General features: G+C 42.0%; 1 protein-coding gene across 2 annotated transcripts in view; it reads left to right on the top strand.

The window, feature by feature from the left end:
- DENND2C (DENN domain containing 2C) overlaps window positions 1-16,726 on the top strand; it is a 51,498-nt gene extending 34,772 nt beyond the window's left edge. The window contains exons 13-19 of one of the 2 annotated variants that reach the window (XM_075335614.1): window positions 3,802-3,950; window positions 4,459-4,636; window positions 5,093-5,134; window positions 7,961-8,066; window positions 8,867-9,103; window positions 9,857-9,943; window positions 12,931-16,726. In XM_075335614.1, coding sequence (XP_075191729.1) covers window positions 3,802-3,950; window positions 4,459-4,636; window positions 5,093-5,134; window positions 7,961-8,066; window positions 8,867-9,103; window positions 9,857-9,943; window positions 12,931-12,962 — 831 coding nt within the window. In that variant the 3' untranslated portion in view covers window positions 12,963-16,726. Of the gene's footprint in view, window positions 1-3,801; window positions 3,951-4,458; window positions 4,637-5,092; window positions 5,135-7,960; window positions 8,067-8,863; window positions 9,104-9,856; window positions 9,944-12,930 lie in introns of both variants that reach the window. The other variant, XM_075335613.1, reaches the window with a different exon arrangement.
- Window positions 16,727-18,952: the final 2,226 nt, after the last annotated feature.

Raw genomic sequence — 18,952 nt, 5'->3', positions numbered from 1 at the left:
TATACTCCGGGGAAAAACTCATTATCTCGAATTGATTATATCTGTGGAAATGAAAGAGTCTGTGCCCATATACAATCGGTATGTCATTTGCCCAGATCAGTATCAGATCACTCTCCGGTAATCGTAGGCATTAAATGGGAAGGATGTAAATCTCATAAATTGTCAAGGAAAATTAACCCTTGGTGGCTGTCACTCTTTGGAGCCAATGACAGGATTCCTGATCAGCTTGGGGCATACACGGAAATGAACTCCGTGGAAGAGAATCACTCGGCTTATTGGGACGCGCTCAAGGCGTATCTGAGGGGATGCTGCCACTCCTCTATTTCCTATCTCAAGAAACAGGCGGCCAGAGAGGAGGAGGAATTGGCCACCCAAAATAGAGTGCTTGAACATAGATTCACCTCGGACCCCTCTGAGGAAAATAGATCTCATTGGCTTCAGGCTGGGAGGAAATATCTCTTGTATTTGCAAGACAAGGCTAAGAGACATGTATTCTTCACGAGCCAGAGGTATTTTGAGCAAGGGAACCAATCCAGTAGCTTACTGGCGTTCCTGGTGCGTCAATCTAATAGCTCACCTGCTGTCCTTAAGATTAGAGACCCCCGTGGAGGAACAGTTACTTCCGTCAATGGTAAATTGGAGGTATTTTTGGACTTCTATAAGAACCTGTATGAGTCCAGGCTGACCGTGTCAAGGGAGGAGATTGCTGAGTACTTACGAGATTTGGAGTTTCCCAGGTTGACTTTGGCTCAGAGATCGGCCTTGGATGAGCCCATTAGTATGGAAGAGATGGTGGAGGCGATGAAGACCCTCAATAAGGGTAAGGCGTCTGGGCCAGACGGACTCCCGATTGAGATCTTTGACAAATATCAGGGGGTGCTGGCCCCAGCCCTCCTGGAAACGGTTGAAGCCTCGTTCAGTAAAGGACGGTTGCCTGATTCCTTCTATGAGGCAACCATTGTCCTGCTATTGAAACCAGATAAGGACCCATTGGATTGTGGCTCGTACAGACCGATCTCTTTGTTGAACTCCGATTACAAAATTCTCACCAAAATTCTAGCAAATAGACTCAAAAAAGTGGTCTCCTCTATAGTACATGAGGATCAGTCAGGATTCATCCCGGGTAGGAGTACCTCGGACAATCTGAGGAGGGCGCAGGTGGTCTTACAGATGGGCACCAAGTTAGAGGAGGATTGGGCTCTGGTCTCTCTGGATGCGGCCAAAGCCTTCGACTCTATAGAATGGCCATACCTGCTGGAGGTGCTGCGGGCATTTGGTTTCGGCAACGAATTTATCAGATGGATTGAGATCATATATAAAGCTCCGTCTGCTAATATTCAGGTGGGCGGTGGTGTGTCGGAAACTTTCTCTTTGGGGAGGGGAACCAGACAGGGATGTCCCCTATCCCCTCTCTTGTTCGCTCTTGCCATGGAACCGCTGGCGGTGCGCATTCGGGCGGACCCAGTCTACCGGGGGGTGAGACATAGTAAGGGAGATGAACGTTTATCTTTGTACGCAGACGATTTGTTACTGTTTGCATCTGATCCGGATTCCTCCATTCCCAGAGCCGTGCAATTGATTGATCGATTTGGGGAGTTCTCAGGTCTGTCAATAAACTGGTCAAAATCGTACCTCCTCTTTCTGTCTCGGAACAGAGAGGATCTGGTGTGCGACCACATATGCAGGGTTCCGGTGGTGGATCATTTCAAATATCTCGGAATTATACTGGCGGGAAGCCCTGCGGAGATGATAGCGAGAAATATAGCCCCCTTACTAGCGTACTTCGGGGAGAAATTTAATAGATGGAGCCAACTCCCACTGTCAGTGGCGGGAAGGATTAACCTCCTTAAAATGATAGTGCAACCAAAGTGTCTCTATATTACCCAGCATGTATTCGTGCAGATTCCTCGCTCTTTCTTCCGGTCCCTGGAATCTCTAATGAGTACCTTTGTCTGGGGTTCGTCCAGATCAAGGGTCCAATTGGCCAAATTACAAAGACCCAAGGATATGGGGGGTATGGCCCTCCCTGATCTTTATATTTACTATCTGGCCGGACAATTGAAATATTTGGGTCCATGGACACTTCCCCGAGTTAGGGGTTCTCCGGAGGGGCTCCTGGCAGAGTTCACAGGTGTGGATCTCCTGTGGCCGTTACTGACGGATCACAGGAGGTCCCCTGAGGGTCGTGTCCTCCCGATACACAAATTGGGGGCCAGGATCTGGAAAGAGGCTAAAGCCGTATTTGGATTTTATGATGTACCAACTGAGACGCCCTTATGGGATAACTTGGACCTTCCACATTTTTGTGGGTTGCCGGGGTTTGGTGAATGGAGGAATCGCGGAATAATCTCCCTGGGATCACTGGTCCGGGATGGTGAACTCCGCCCCTTTGCACAACTGCGGACAGAATTCGACTTGCCGGAATCTCATGGGTTTCAGTATCTCCAGATTAGGCACGCCTTTCGAGCTCAGTTCTCTGGTCGTGGGGTTAGATTCTCTTCCTTCCCAGTCATTGGAATTATTAGATCACAGGGCCCTGGTGGTCTTATTTCTAAACTATACTCCTCCCTCATTCGGGCCAAGGCCATGAATAATCCTCTTTCTGTCCGTGAGAGGTGGAGTGCCAGGATGCCTGAAATTGATGATGTAGTGTGGGACGACATTGTCGAATCCCACACATTGGTCTCTCCCGCTGTTAACAATAGACTGATCCAATTATATATAATACACCAAAGTTATATTACTCCCCAGAGATTGAACAAAATGAAAAAGCTGAATAATTCGGTGGGGATGGGCTGTCCGAGATGCGGGAGAGACGGTGCTGATTTCTGGCACATGATATGGGATTGCCGAGTCATCCTCTCCTATTGGAGTGAGATTGTAATGACTCTCTCCGCCATATTTCAAAAAGCGGTTGCTATGTGCCCAGTCCTGTGTCTATTTGGGGTGGTAGATGTACACTCCTGGTCCCAAGATGAGAATCTATTAATAAAGAAGGTCCTTTTTCTGGCCCGGAAGGGCATTATACTAAATTGGATGAGCACTCATTCTCCAACTAGAGCCTCTTGGATTGCATTGGTAAACGCAATAATCCCGTCAGAACAATTTGTTTACAAGACAAGAGGCTCTCCAACTAAATTTGACAAAATCTGGGGTAGATGGATGAGGTCGCCCTTGACTGGCGGATCTCCTGGTTCTCTTGCTGATAACCTACAATCGGTATTATCGCAATAATAGCCAGTAGTGCCCCGGTAGGCAGAAAGGAGACACATGTGATTCGTGATACACTATATGAGGGATACTACGAGTTCCCCGAAGCTTGGGTTGCACTCTCCTTGACGATATGGGTTCTTTTGCCTTAAGTTGGATGTGTCTCGCGAGCTAACACCTTTGCTATGTTTGATGCTCTTTGGATATGCTGAAAATAATGGACGCTGATTTGATTGTTGTTATTTTATTATCCTGATGACCAACCAGTTTACATGTACACTGTCTCACTGAACAATTTGCTGATTTATTCTTTTATGTAATGTCTTACTTAACTTTCAATAAAACGAGTTTAAAAAAAAAAAAAATATAACAAAGAACCTATACTAGCCTATTAATCACCCACTGCTCCCACGCCACCACTCCAGTGGTTTATATCCATCCTTCTCCCCTTGGGTGCACCAATATTCTCTGTGTACCCACATGTTATCAATTATTAGTTTAAGCAATGTCGTAGCATTCAAGTCTGAGGTCAATGATTGACTGCTGCGGTCACGGGTCTTACTAATATATCGATAATCTTTTCTTTTCTAGGTGATTGAGCTCTGCAGGCCCATGGATTCTAGACTGGAACATGTTGACTTTGACTGCTTATTCAGCTGCCTCAGTGTTCACCACCTCATTAAGGTCTTTGCTTCACTTCTGCTTGAGAGACGAGTTATCTTTGTAGCTGACAAATTGAGGTAAATCCTGTTGGGTATTATGATTAGCGCTTTAGAATAAATTTTACATGAAAGTTTCCAGCTGCTTTCCGGAGGACAGTTGTCATTTGGTCTCACGGGTCGTATAGTTGCTCTGATACTTTTAGTGCTCATCTTGCTATTTACGTTTGTTTTTTTAGTCATTATATGGTGGCATTTCATAACAGTTCTTTGTACCATTTTTGTAATTTTTTTTGTAAAATTGTACAATGTCTGTACAATTGTTTTTGAGGAAACTACTTGCCACACCGGGGTTGTTTTATATTGATTGTTGCCTCTTTTACAAATTATTAGTGAAGCGTGAGCACTTCTGAAAAAATGCTCGAGTTCCCCATTGACTTCCATTATACTCGGGTAGTCTAGTTGTGCCCATCCGAGGAAGCTACTGCTCTTAACTGAGAACTGAGCACCCGATTGTAAAAATGGTAACGCATTAAGTTTAGCATGAAATCTGGTGGTAATCTATCTTTTTTTTTTTTCTCCTCTTTAGTACATTGTCTAAGTGTGCTCATGCAGTGGTTGCCCTGCTTTATCCTTTCACATGGCAGCACACCTACATCCCTGTCCTTCCAGCTTCCATGATTGACATTGTCTGCTCTCCTACTCCATTCCTTACCGGGATCCTGTCTTGTTCTTTACCTCTGCTCAGTGATCTTCCTATCGAAGAGGTGAGTCTTAAGGTTGTGCCTTAGTAAGTATTTATAGCCACAGATGGATTCATTTTCTTTTAACTCTTTTGTTTTTACTATATGAGGGCATGCACACCAAAATGCATCAAGTGACAAAGTTTATATTTTTTTCTGTCAGAAAACTAGAGTAAATCTACGCCCCCCCTTAAGTATGTGTAGGGTCTTTTTCAATAAAATACCATCAATATTGCTACTACAATCTCACTTTGTAATTACAACTGATATAAATGAGTTTGATGGCAGATCAAGTTTACAGAGTTGCTTAATTACTCTTTCACATCGTTGTACAATACAGAAGTTGTGGGCAGTGGCATGCCACTAGAGACAGGGGCATAATTTCCTTAACCGTGTTATCGTGCAGTTTTTAACCAATGCAATGAAGGGCTACTGTACAGTATATGTGGATACTTATGTCCTTTTTTTTTATTTTTTTAGGTTTTAATTGTTGATTTATGTGGAAACAAGTTTCTTCAGCAGGTAAGAGCTTTTTACAGTGTATGCCAATCAAAGTTTTAAGGTCCATGTAGACGAGCATTCCAGAGACCGTACCCATTATTAGACTTTCTTCACAATCAATCACCCCAGAAATGAGCAAAACATTCATCTGTCAGGTGCAATGATTTTTAAACCAGCTTAAATATAATTGTTCTGGGCAATACATCATTCTGTAAGCAGGAAGGTCCTGCTGATAAAATTCTGACCTTCATGCTTAGTACGATTTTAAGGGGTTGTCCAGGACAATTTCATTTTTTAACTATGGGCTTAAGAACTAACAGGCAAGTACTTGCTAATTACCTGCCTGTTCTACCCGGCGCTGGTTCAGAATGGTCACGGACTGCTGATGCCAGTGATTCTACTGTTAAATCTCAACAGAAGAGATCTTCCTCTTCTGGGCTGCTCTGTTTACGTCCTGCTGATTTAATAGCTGGCTCCTTGCAGCCAGTAAGCAGGCTTTCAATCAGCAGGACGTTGGTAGGTTGCCCCCGTCAACAGAACAAAGCTGAAGAGAAGGTGCTGGTCTGTTGACATGATGTCACCGAAAGAAACAAAATCGTCGGCAGGAGCGGTCAGTGACTGTTTTGTGCCAGCAGAGATCTGCGATCAGAACAGGAAGGTAATTAGCAACTACCTGCTTGTTAGTTCTTTAGACCCAAAGTAAAAAATTAAATATCCCCGGACAAGCCATTTAACCATTATTCTGTGGGCATAGACATGTGCTTGATCTGACAGCTGATTTGTGCTGCACAAACAATGGGCAATATAAATCGGATACTGGTTCTGTTCTTTCAGCCAAGTAAGGCTATGTGCGCACGTTGTTTAATTTCCTGCGTTTACGCTGCGTATTGCACTGCATCGTAAACGCATTCGTCCTGCGTCCCTACCACAATCTATAAAGATTGTGCATAATCCAGCCGCACGTTGCGTTTGAGACCGCTGTGATCTGCACGCTGAAATTTTGATCCAAATTGCTGCGCTCAAAACAGCAACTTGTCACTTATTTTGTGCGCATTGGATGCAGCTCCCGCTCTGTCTATGGGAGAGGCAGCATCCAGAGCGCATGAAATTGGCATCTATTCTGCAGACACACTGCATCCATTATGCAGTGTTTCTGCAGCAATTTGAAGCGCACATGTGCTGCCAAATCGCTACAGAATATTTGTCACGGCAGTACGCAACGTGCGCACATAGCCTAATTTTTACTTTGAAATAATTTGTAGGTTTTTTTTCTGAAAAATCATTTAAAAGCTGGCCAAATACCATGCAGCTTGGGTGACCCATCAAAGAGGCCGGTCCCTAGTGGTTTCTTTATGACCCACTCCATTTGAGTGACAAATCTCTTGCTATACTCATATGTAGGGAAAGGACTAATTTTCAAGTGGATCGGGGTGCAGAGAAGATGCTGGTGACCAATCTGGCTTTTAAATATTTTCTCTGAAACGCCACAATGTTTTGGAGTAAAACCTACCCGTCTGAAATGATGGTGAAAGACCTGGCTAGTTTCCTGCCAGCGTTGAGAAACATGTGATGGTGTGTCCGCGGCATTCTTGTTTTGAAATGATGGCATTGACTTTGATTCTCTTTAAAACAAACAACCATCTACCCTCCGATCTCTTTGCATGTTGCCAAGGTTAGATAATGGTAAATGTGCCTTATTCTTTACTAATTTATATTCATAGTCAGTGATGGATGAGGGTTAAGGAGATATATTGCCCTTTGAGATGCAATTTAATTGTTTATCATTATGGCAGATCTAGAATACAAATTTAACAAAGATGTGCTATTTTTGTGTGGACAGGATAATTGATTACAACTGTGATAATTAACCTAATGTGAATCTATGCTTCAGCCTGTTGTTGGTTATGGGTGGTGATTTTCAGCCTAGGTGTATCCATTATGTGCATTTAGGTCATCTTTCACCTGGTCTCAGGAGGATGTAAAGTCCCTGCCCTGTGATTGCATACAAGGTTCTTTTGTACAGTGGTTGCAAAATGACAGCTCCAATCTGATCCCTGGGGCAGTCAGCCAAAATGAGGGCGTTTACTAGATGTACCATCTGGCCTATTTCCAATTCATCCACCCTTTATCACAGTGCTGAGTGCACAATGCATGTTTTTCTTGTCTGGCTTCATCCTGCCCATTTGATGATGAGTTATCATTAGGACACCTAGTTAGCGGTTGCCACCTTTCTATCGTATATTATTGTATACAGACAAATGAGTCATCTGGGAATGAGAAGGTTACTGAACAAGAATCCTAGGGTTGATGGCACTTATTTTACATGATTTGAATTAAATGAAAGCATTAGAGGTTGTCTAGTATTTTTACTTTGATGGCCTATCCTTGGGATAAGTTACCAATGTCTGATCGACTGGGGTATGACACCCTGCACCCCCACCGATCAGCTGTTCTCTGTGCCGGTGGTGGTAGCAGGTGTTAGAAAAAGCTCAGTTCCAGAGCTGCCCTGTCTTCCAATAACTGCCGCGACCGGGTTCTGCAAATCCACCTCCTATTGATTTGAATGGGAGGCGGATGTGCAGTTCCCTATCTACGGACGCTATCAGTTGACGTGGCAGCTCCAAAAGTGAGCATTTCTGGCCACAGTCTATTGTCGCCAACACCAGCTGATTGGCGGGGTTGCCGGGTGTTGGAACCTGGCCGATCAGACATTAGCATGAGTCATCAAAGTTAGGCCATCAATAGAAAAGTATTTGGAAATCCATCAAAAATAGTGCGTGCTCAACATAGCAGAAGCACAATTTTGAAAAACCTAAGACTTAACCTATTGATCTTCATTCTCCACAGGTATCAGATGAAGATGATATTTTACCTCACAAGCTCCAGGCTGCTCTGGCCCAGATCTTGGAACAACGAAATGATATTATGTATCATGAACAACATTTCACCGAAGGTAGGCAAGAGATACTAGATTAGTGACATTGGTCTTAGATTGGTCTTGCACTGATCACTACAATATGGTGTTTCTGCAGTACGGTGTTTATGTATGTCCGCACTATATGTTTTTATTACATTGTCTTAACTCTAAAAGGAGTTCTTTTGAAGGAAAAAATGTTTCAGAGTTGTAAAAACTTGAAATAAATACACTTCTTCATCAAAACTCCACAAATGTCCCACTATCAGTGCTGGTCCTTTGAAGTAGGAAAGGACTCCCACCCTGTGTCAGTGATCTGTATGAAGAGAGCCCCCTTTTCCATCACAGCTGATGCAGACACTCAGAAGGGGGCTGACTTACTGAAATAAGCCTGTTTGTCAGTCTTACACATCAATGACATGGGGAGGAGCAGGAAGAAGCAAATAGAACTGCCCCACCTAAGACATCAGTAGTACTTTGATATTGGAAATATACTAGTATATTTTAATTGTATAGCACCATCCTATTTCATAGCACTTTACAAACAACATCATCAGCCTCTTCATTGGGCCTCACAATCAAAATTCCCTATCTGTCTGTCTTTTGGGGGGAAGAAACCCACGCAAACTCCTTCCAGATGTTGTTTTTGGTGCGATTTGGACCCCAAAGCAACAGTGCTAATCCCTGAGCCACCATGCTGTCTTCTATTAATTTAAATTTAACCATCTTTTATCTGGCTGAACTAATTAATTGTTGTATCTGCAAAACATGCATTTGTTAAAATCTATTTGTCTACTACTGTTGTCATATTTAACACTCAATTCCCTTGTTTCCAGAAGAAGTGAATCTGAATTCTTTGGTATCGGAAACCTTTGTATGGTTCTTTGTGGAAATAGTTGGGCATTACTCTGTGCACATGTATGTGAATGAGAAAGGACAGCGAGTATTCCAAAGAGAACTGTTCCGCAAGTCCCACACTTCCCGGAGTGTACGCCAGTTCCTTGACCTCTTCATGGAGACTCAGATGTTTGCAGGTTTTACACAGGACAGAGAACTAAGGAAAAGTGTTGTAAAAGGTAAGTAGAGAGAAAATTGCATTTAACAATATGTATTGTGCCAAAAATAACATTGTAGGTAATCTCACATAATACAAGTGCCACATTATAGGTAGCAGCTCTTATTCTGCTAACTATTCCTCCTAGACCCCATGCACTCATCTCGACAGTGGATTTTATGCAGTATAGTGAAATAATGAATTAAATTTGTGAGGATTGTATCTGATATTTATGTATTTACCAATTGATCCCTTTCAGCCGTTGACTTCAAAGGGATCAAGACTAGTGATGAGCGAGCACTATCATATTCTGGAGCTTTGTACTCATTACAGTTGAACACTCGAATGGGCGCTACTCGTGTACAGAGTATAAGGGACGTCAATGGGGAAACTCAAGGAATTTTCCAGAAGATCTTCTGGAAAAATGATCGAGTACCCCACTGACTTCCATTATACTCTGTACACGAATTAAGCCCATCTGAGGATCTTGAGTCATTTGTGGCAGAAATAAAGTTACAAATTTGGCTACGTAATCAAGTGAAGCAGAATAAATATCCCATACACCAAAAAATAAACACATAACAACCTACATAAAAGTTGTTGGTTTTTTTATCTTAAATATTAAACTTTTTTTTACCTTAAAGATCTATGCTGAGAAGCTCAGTGTATATATTTTCTTAGCATTAATCAATCAAGTGCATGCGATTGGAATATCTTCTTTCTACATCAATATCACTGTCATGGGGCTAAAATGTCCTGTTTTTTTTCTATGTAGGACTTTTTGAGGTGCGAGCATGTGAATATCTGAAGACTCTACCTGAAACTGAGCCCAGCGGGGTTAACAAGTTTTTGAAAGGCCTAAGTATGTCTGATTCTATCTTCCTTTTTTAATTTTTTTTATTTTTTTGATATAGTTTCTTAGTAAAAGTGATAGTAAAAGGGACAAGTTCACTTTAGACACTGCTGCCACATTACAAATATATAGAATTATGGTGGTAACCATATTTTTATGGTGATTCATTATTTGTAGATTAATGTCTATTACCGTATTTCTCGGACTATAAGACGCACCTGACCATAAGACGCACCCTGATTTTAGAGGAGGAAAATAGGAAAATAAAATTTTAAGCAAAGAATGTGGTCATGAAACACTTATGGGGCGAGGATCTGCTGCTGACACTTATGGGGTAATGTCCTGCGCATATACTCCCCGTCCTGCGCATATACTCCCCATCCTGCGCATATACTCCCCGTCCTGCGCATATACTCCCCGTCCTGCGCCTATACTCCCCGTCCTGCGCCTATACTCCCCGTCCTGAGCCTATACTCCCCGTCCTGCGCCTATACTCCCCGTCCTGCGCCTATACTCCCCGTCCTGCGCCTATACTCCCCGTCCTGCGCCTATACTCCCCGTCCTGCGCCTATACTCCCCGTCCTGCGCCTATACTCCCCGTCCTGCGCCTATACTCCCCATCCTGCTCATAACAAACCCCTATCCTGCTCATATACCCCCATCATCCTGGTGTATGGACGCATCCTGTGGCACATAAAAAAAAAATAAACGTTCATACTCACCTTACCTCACCTCACTCCCTGCAGCACCGCTCCTCTTACCGTCTATGTCAGCGGCAGCGTTGCTGAGTGTAGCCGTCCCCGTTCCCCTGCAGCATCGCGATCTCCTCCTGTCTGTCCCGTGTGGACACGTGCGCACAGCGATGACGTCATCGCTGTGCGCGGCGCTAGTCTCCACGCAAGTCAGCTGACCGGCACAGACAGGAGATCACGGTGCTGCAGGGGAACGGTGAGTAATGTGTACCGATTCACTGCACCCCGCGCTGATGATGATGCGCGGGGAGCAGTGAATACAGCCGCACATGATCACTCCAGGCTGTAGTTGCCAGGGGTGATCATGCGGGCCGGCTGTTTATCCCCCGCCCATCATCCCGCCCACCTGTCAGTGCCAGCTTCAGCGCTGAGAGATGATGGGCGGGATGATGGGCATGCATATTAAATGAGCGGGTCCATGTGGTCACGGCAGGCTGCTACAGCCTGCTCGTGCCCCCGATGACCCGCTCCACCGCAGCACCCTCATTCCCCGCAGCCCTGTATTCAGACCATAAGACGCACCCCCCACTTTCCCCCAACATTTGGGGGGGAAAAAGTGCGTCTTATGGTCTGAAAAATACGGTAATTATCCCAAAATTAAGAGCCTTAAAGGGGTCATTTTTAGCAGTTTGGGTGTATAAATGTACCATACATAGCAATAAAGCTACAATCCCAGATAATTGCATTAGGTCCACCTCGAAATTTTCTTACATCAGAAGAATCTATTGGCCCTGCTGCTCAAGCAATTGCTTTACTAAGATAGAACACTCCTTAGAGGGAATGTTTCAGCAGATTTTTGCTATGCAATCTAAGAGTAGCATGATGTAGGGGCTGACAGTTTGATTCAAACGATACATCACTTACTAGCCTGTGTGTTGCTATTTCAATAAAATCTGTTTTATCAGCAGGAGATTAACACTACACGACTAGAAGTCTGGTGCCTCCTAGTCAGTGGCTCTGTGTAACCCCACCCACACCATTGATTGGAAGCTTTCTGTCCAATATACAGTGTACACCGAAAGCTGTCAATCACTGGTGTGAATGGGGTTATACAGAGCTACAAGATAACTGTTTGTTTTCATTTTATCTGCTGAAGATCTAACAACCTAGTAAGTGACACATCACTAGAATCATGGTCTTAGCCCCTACATAATGCTCAGATTATATGGCAAAAGCTTGGTGACAGATTCCCTTTTTAAGGTTAAGGTGAAGAGATAAGTGCTCCATAAACATACTAGATTTGAGTTAGTAAATTATGTCAGTCATTATGGATTCTAGGGGGTTCATGAGTTTCAATCTACAGGGCCAAACCACCGTGAGTGCTTGTGGTGGAACTTTGTTCACCATGTAACTTCATCTATGAAAACAATTTTTTTTATCTAATTTTTTGGGCAAGGTGGAACAAAATATAGTGTTCAGAAGTAGATTAAAGCTGTTGATAGATCTTATTTATTCTAATTATGGCTTAAGTTACATTCAGTTACATTAATTAATAGATAATAATGCACATTGAGAATAGTATTAAGTGTTATTGAGTTAACGTTTGAAGGAGATTCATAATGGAATACCCTCACTTAATTTTTACAAGTTTGAGAATGTTAACCCTAGAACGCGCAAGCAATTCAATCTACCATAGAAAACAAATGACCTGCGAGGCCCCAGGTATGCGTTCTAGGGTTAAACTGATCATGGAATAGTGGCTACAGAGCTCAAGAAAATGTCTGTTATTTCTTAATTTCTCATCTCCGTTTTGGAGATACTGGCTTGTAAAGTTTTGTTATACGCTATGACAGATCCAAGGGGCAAAACCACAGATCTGCCTCTGGGGGCATGTATTTTTTCCCTGCATAATGTTGACCAATTTTTTTAGAATAGTGAAAGGGAAAAAATAACATGCCCCAGGAGGTCAGAAGAACATGCATTCTCCTGTGAGCTGTAATGACAGCCAGCCCTGATCTCTGTAGTCTACTGTGTAGAGAACAGAAGAGCTGTGCAATTACAAACACCTCCAGCTTTCATCTCAAAGCAGTCAGTTTTCATGTGATTTTTTTTTTTTTTTCTTTTTTTTCAATATGGCAAATTAAAAAAAAAAAAGATTGCAATGATATAATATGTATAGTAGACCTGCAAATTTTAGAATCCTCATTATTTTAATAGTATAAAAGTAAAGGTTAAATCTAAATACTGTGTTCCATCTAGACAATGTCTTATGTATAACATGTAATCATTTTTTTTTTTGTAAAGGTAATAAAATGAAGTTATTTCAAAAGAAATAAAGGACATGAAAACATTGCTTGTGCTCGTTATGGGCTTGTCACTGTTGGGCTCTACCCTATAAATGGCTGATCGCTTCCATTGGGTTCCCAAAGCAAAGTATTGAAGATAACTACACATTATGCTTTGGAATACACTGAACTGAGGAAGAGAAAGAAGAAAGTGTTGTGACAGTATATCCCCCTGAATTATTTAGAAAAAGTTGGATTACTTGAAGATGTATTTATTACATGTATTAGAAGAAAGGAAAGTGTTGAATTTGCTGCTTAAACCATGATTTCCCTGAACTAGTAACTCTTGGGAGAATGCTACACTTGGGATGACCAAACTTTCTACCGTGAACTAACATTTGAAGAGCTTTTTGAAGATTTTTTGTAAAAAACTTTTTCTAGAACTCAACTGGATAGTAGTGTAAATATTGTCAGCAAATAAAATTGAAAAATACTATGAAGAGACATTTTCTACATCTTATAGTAATTTGTATTATTCGGACGAGCAAGTCAGAGGGACTACCATGAGTTTTTAGACGTTTACTCGAATTTGTAGGAATTCATCATAAACACAGAAGGCGAACAAAACAAAAAAAGTAAAAAAAAAAAAGCACTTCCCATAACTTATATGTAAATAGTAGATGAAACAAACAAACAAAAGGACTACATAAATCATGCTGCACTTATGTATATATTAATACTGTATTATATTGGACTTCTTTAAAAGAAAAAATACAAAAAAAACATATACTATGTGGCAGATGTAAACTTCTAAAACTAGTTGCTACTTATCACTGTGAAATGTACCATAATGAATACTGCTGTGTATATAATATTACTGTAAAACGCGTGGGGACAATGCTGTTCTTCATACTAGTTGCATGCATTTACAATGCAAAGGTCGTATCTGCATTTTAGGTTTACTTGTCATATATACAATCAAAATATAACAATGCACTTTAGTTATCATATTATACACTGTAATATACTGTAATTCTAAGGGTTTGTTTTTTTTCTCCCAAGGGCTCAAACACTGAGAGCTTATCATTAGGATAAGCCATCAATGTTTCATTGTGGGCGTCTCTGCCCCCGGACTCTCCCCATTCCATGAACACTGGGCTATTGCATTCGTTGGTGTACCCACAAATATTGGACTGTGATCACCCGCATCCATACATCCCGGATGACTACTTTAAATTAAAAGTTCAGACTCTTTCTAAAATGGTGATGGTGGGGGGTAATGCCGGGTGCCTCATGTGGTCCCCGTGTCATTTTTGACTTGATGGCCCCACTAAAGACATTTTTGTTTTAAAACTTTAAAGGTTTGGCCTTTTTAAGTGCTCATTTTACATTTTTGGTATTTTCGAGAATTAAGGTATTTGTTTGTTTTCTTCACGCTTATCACTGTAGAGATTATATGGGTTCAGACAAAGGAAAATCATGGAAGTATGTTAACAAAAAAATTCTTAATTCTATACAGTCCATATATGTGGACTGAGAAGGAGTCGCACACCAATGACAAGAATGGCGTTAATAGTGAGACTCTATACATGAAGATTTCAATTTAAAAAGTTTTAGGAACTATTTCCACAGCTGCCGAATGTGAACAACTCCTAAAAATATTCCACCAGCTTGTTGAAGTGTGTGACCATCCATCACCATGTCTCCTTCATTCTGCATAGAGCGCATGCTACTTTTTTTTTTTCTTCGGATATTCAAAGTTTTTCACCAGATGCAGAAAGCTGTGTTTTTTTTTTTGTTTTTTTTTCTAGCTAAATAACAAGCCTTTGTGGGATCTCATTAAACATGATATAAGGTTTGGCCAGGCAAGAAAATATTTTTCTAACGTAGAGTTGTATTTTTAATGAATCCAGCTGTGCCTTATACTTCATCTTCGCTGCATCTTTTGTCTCTCATATTTTTTTTTTTTTTTTATAATCTTCGTCTGATAGATATGAGTACACCCCTTCTATGTTGGATTTGGAAGCCTCGATCCTAAATTTTTTATGATGTAACTTATTATGACTCTCTAGGACGTTATAAAGCCATCCCTGATACATGTTTAAAATGCAGAGACCTACTTATTTTAATCTTTGAACAAGGCAATTTTCCACTTATATCATTGTTAGAGATGAGCGGACCCATAGAAGTTTATATTCGCCGGATTCAGCTGGACTTTAGGTAAAGTTCAGTTTGGACCCTTGTTGGGGAGAGCCATTAGATCAAATACTTGATCAACCTCTTGACAGGCGATTGTAAGAAGTGTCAATTTGCCTTACATGAACCAGGTTTTCAGAGATAACTAAGATGGCCACCGATGACATCATAGATCCTCCCATCAGCATGGATCCACCAGATGACATCCATCCCATCAGCATAGCCACCAATGACGTCATAGACCTGCCTACGATGACGCCCACCAATCAGCTCATGGACTAACACATTGTTCAACCCACTGACCAATGGACACATCCAAGTATGCCCACTGTAGGGCTGACCATGCCCCTTTTCCTAGTTTGTACAACAGCATGTTCTTGGAATAAATCAGGCAGTTTATGGGCTTACCTCGATCGAGGAAAGATGAATATCCAACTGTGTGTCTGATCTCATTTTTCAAGCATGCACTTGATCCAACACCAATTAGAACCATGAGCAGGCAATGAGTGGACTCTGGTTAAGTGTTCACCCTAACACAGAACCATGAGCAGACAATGAGTGAACTCTGGTTAAGTGTTCATCCTAACACCCTGATTTGACCTGAACTTCATCCTGGAGCCCGAACACAGTGTCAGACTAGGGCGGTAGGGGCCAACCAGTAACGTTGACTCTGGGGGCGCACTGGTCAACTACAATTTTACCTATGCTTCCATATAACTATATATAGTTTGTAAAATGAATGATGAGATGCTTCTTTTGTCTGTACATCATGAAACAAGTGTATTGTGCCAACTACTGATAATGTTTGGAGGATAAGTGACATACTACTGCAAAGGGGCCCACCGGAGGATTCTCCTGCTCTCCTGTGGGCCAGTCTGAGCCTGCCTGAACCCCATTGGAAGTCACTGATTGGGCAGTTCGGTTCTCCGCCCATATACAGCAAGCCATAAACAGAACACTTCCGAAGGGAGAGGGCGGGGGTTTGTTTGGGACACATTACATACGAAAACTTTTTGTTTTTGTTTTTTACACCAGCTCGCACTGGGCTGAGCACTGAGCGTTTCCAAGCACACAAATGCTCGCTCCAGTGGTTAGTACACATATAGCATCCAAACTCTGAACTTGGACACTAATGATCCGTGTTTGGTACAAACCCCAAAGTTTACAGTTTGGGTCCGCTCATCTCTAATCATTTAAATATGTGACTGAGACTTCGTGCTAGATCACGCCGAGTATCACTGTGCATGATATACGATATCTGCTTATATTCCACATATGATGTACTGATCTGTCCATACAGTTTATACACCAAGCACTTGCCACTAATCCACTATACTCATTCCATATCTATTAGCCAGAGACTCTCTATCCTCTTTGATCTGTGGAAACATAGTGCATGAGCTAGAACATGAATACACGTTTACCTGTGAACGGCGCGCGCCGATACAGTAATAGTGAGTTTCATATATTGTAAAATGTGGCTCATGTTGAGCTTTTATGTATATATCATAATATTGTTATTACATGTTTTTCTAGGTAAATATGTAACACTTTATCAAGACCTGTATAAATTCACTATAGTGTTTATACTGGTACAGAAATATCAATAAAATGTTACGTGGAGTATTTTGTGGTCTGTCTTCTATCTGTGCAGCCATGTTATTCCTACAGAAATTGTTCTATTATATTATTGTCAAATTAAAAAAAAAAAACAACAGCTCTCGTTCTGGAAATCCAAATGTGACCATGTTACTATATACCATATAATAATCTCATGCACAATATGACTCCTCCTGTAGAAAGAAGAAAAGACCGGCTGCAGCTTACCCTAGAGTAAAAGCTGATTTTTAGGAGCAATATGGCGCACGGCAGGGTCAGTTTGATCTTCAATAGGGAAGTGGCTGCTCTCTTTGATTAACAAGATCTTTTGGGTCATTTACGCAGAAGATTGAACTAGGAAACCTGATGCTATGAAGTCCTCCATATTCATGAGCTGTATATCCCCGCCCACACCACTGATTGACAGCTTTCTGCCTATGCACAGTATACAGAAAGCTATCAATCAGTGATGCGGGCAGGGCTATACAGAACTGGTAGACCTTCAGCAAATCTAACAGTGGTTTTATCAGAACTACAACAGGCAGACCAGTACGTGATACATTGCTGGAAATCCGGATCACAGATCCCTACAATATGCTGCTCTCTGAAGGGGCAGGAAAAACCTGCTGACAGATTCCCTGCAATCTGTTTACCTCCATTTTCCTTAATAAAAATGATTTCTTATGGTTTTATATCTGTAAACTATTTCATCTGACAAGTTTCATCTAACAAATTCTTTCAGCTGGCTTCAGCCATTGTGGCTTTGATAGCAGCAGCCAGTATTGATAAATCCGAATTTATGTAATTTCCAATCAACCAATCCAGTATGCAATAAAACCATATGTTTGACACTGCAGCATGCTTTAACCAGTTAAGGGCCACATGACCTAAATGACAGCACAATATTCTGTGCTTTGAACCATCATTTAATAAGCTGATCAGGCTGGGTGTCCAGCTCTGGGCAGAGTTAGATATATTTTACAACATCAAGTCCCTGTGGAACTTTTTATGCCCGGACACCCCCTATAATCTAAGTAATAATACTGACACCTATGTTGATTCACTGTCGGCCGCTCCATGGTCTGCGCTGACAAAGGAAGAAGAGATGTCACCAGTATAGGAAGCACTGCGGTTTGTGATTGTCTGCAGCAGTTAAGTGACTTGAGCAGAACATCATTAGAAAATTATCTACTGACTTGCTGCTCTAGTCACATAACGCTGCAGCTAGTCCCAGACCACAGAGGTCTTGATGCTAGTGGAACAGTGACATCGCCTCTTCTTGTGTCTGCACAGACGATTGGTCCTGTGCTGGATCCACCCGGTAGGTATCACTTAATTTTAATTTTTTTTTTCTTACAGCTCCAAGCATCTGAGGAACTTTCCTTATTGTCCAGTCTCTTTCAATGTACGCCTACTTAATTAGAGGGGCTATCCACTATTTTCACATTGATTCCCTATCCTTATAGGTCATCCTTGTCTGATTTTGGCCAGGGTCCGACACCCGGCATCTCCACCGGACCGCTGTTCTTGGTGGCCGTGGTGGCAGCAGGCGGCCTTGTCTTCTGATAGTGGCTGCGACCGGGTACTACACATCCACCTCCCATTCAAATCGATAAGAGGCAGATGTGCAGGCTGCAGCCACTATCAGAAGACTGAGCAGGTCCGGAACTGAGAATTTATGGCCACCTGCTGCAATCTGGCGACATTCAGAATAGCTGATCGGCAGGGGTGCTGGGTGTCTGACCAGTCAGACATTGATTACCTATCCTAAGGATAGGGCATCAATGTAAACGTAGTGGATGACCCTTTTAAATGCTATATGGTGAATAGTCTGTGCAGCAATGCCATTCTCAGCAATCACATCAATAGGTGTCTCAAATCTGCCCAAACAGACAGCTCATAGAAGATGCTGATTGCATATAGGACATGCACGAATACAGGAAATCCTGATGCCAGCTGGCAGCCTGACCTCTCATTTACAGCACACACCTACATGTCTGATTAAAGCCCAAACTCCTACTTTAAGGAAGCTTGGTGTGTGGGTGGAAATTATTCCATAATTTACAGTCAAAGCTTTTGGCCCGGCCAAAATGCAACTGCATTACTCACCACCTCACCACATGGATTTCGGCAGAATGAATTTAGATTTCTTTCACACTAACTAACAAATAAAAAGTTTGGGCGATATGTCACTATTACCATCTTGCTTGTCTAGAAGTTGAGGTTTCTGAAGGCCAGCAGCCAGT

The sequence above is a fragment of the Anomaloglossus baeobatrachus genome, chromosome 2 (genome assembly GCF_048569485.1).
Source record: "Anomaloglossus baeobatrachus isolate aAnoBae1 chromosome 2, aAnoBae1.hap1, whole genome shotgun sequence".
In the NCBI taxonomy this organism is placed as follows: Eukaryota; Metazoa; Chordata; class Amphibia; order Anura; family Aromobatidae; genus Anomaloglossus; species Anomaloglossus baeobatrachus.
The sequence above is the reverse complement of the archived record's forward strand: the minus strand, read 5'-3'. Positions and strand labels throughout refer to the sequence as shown.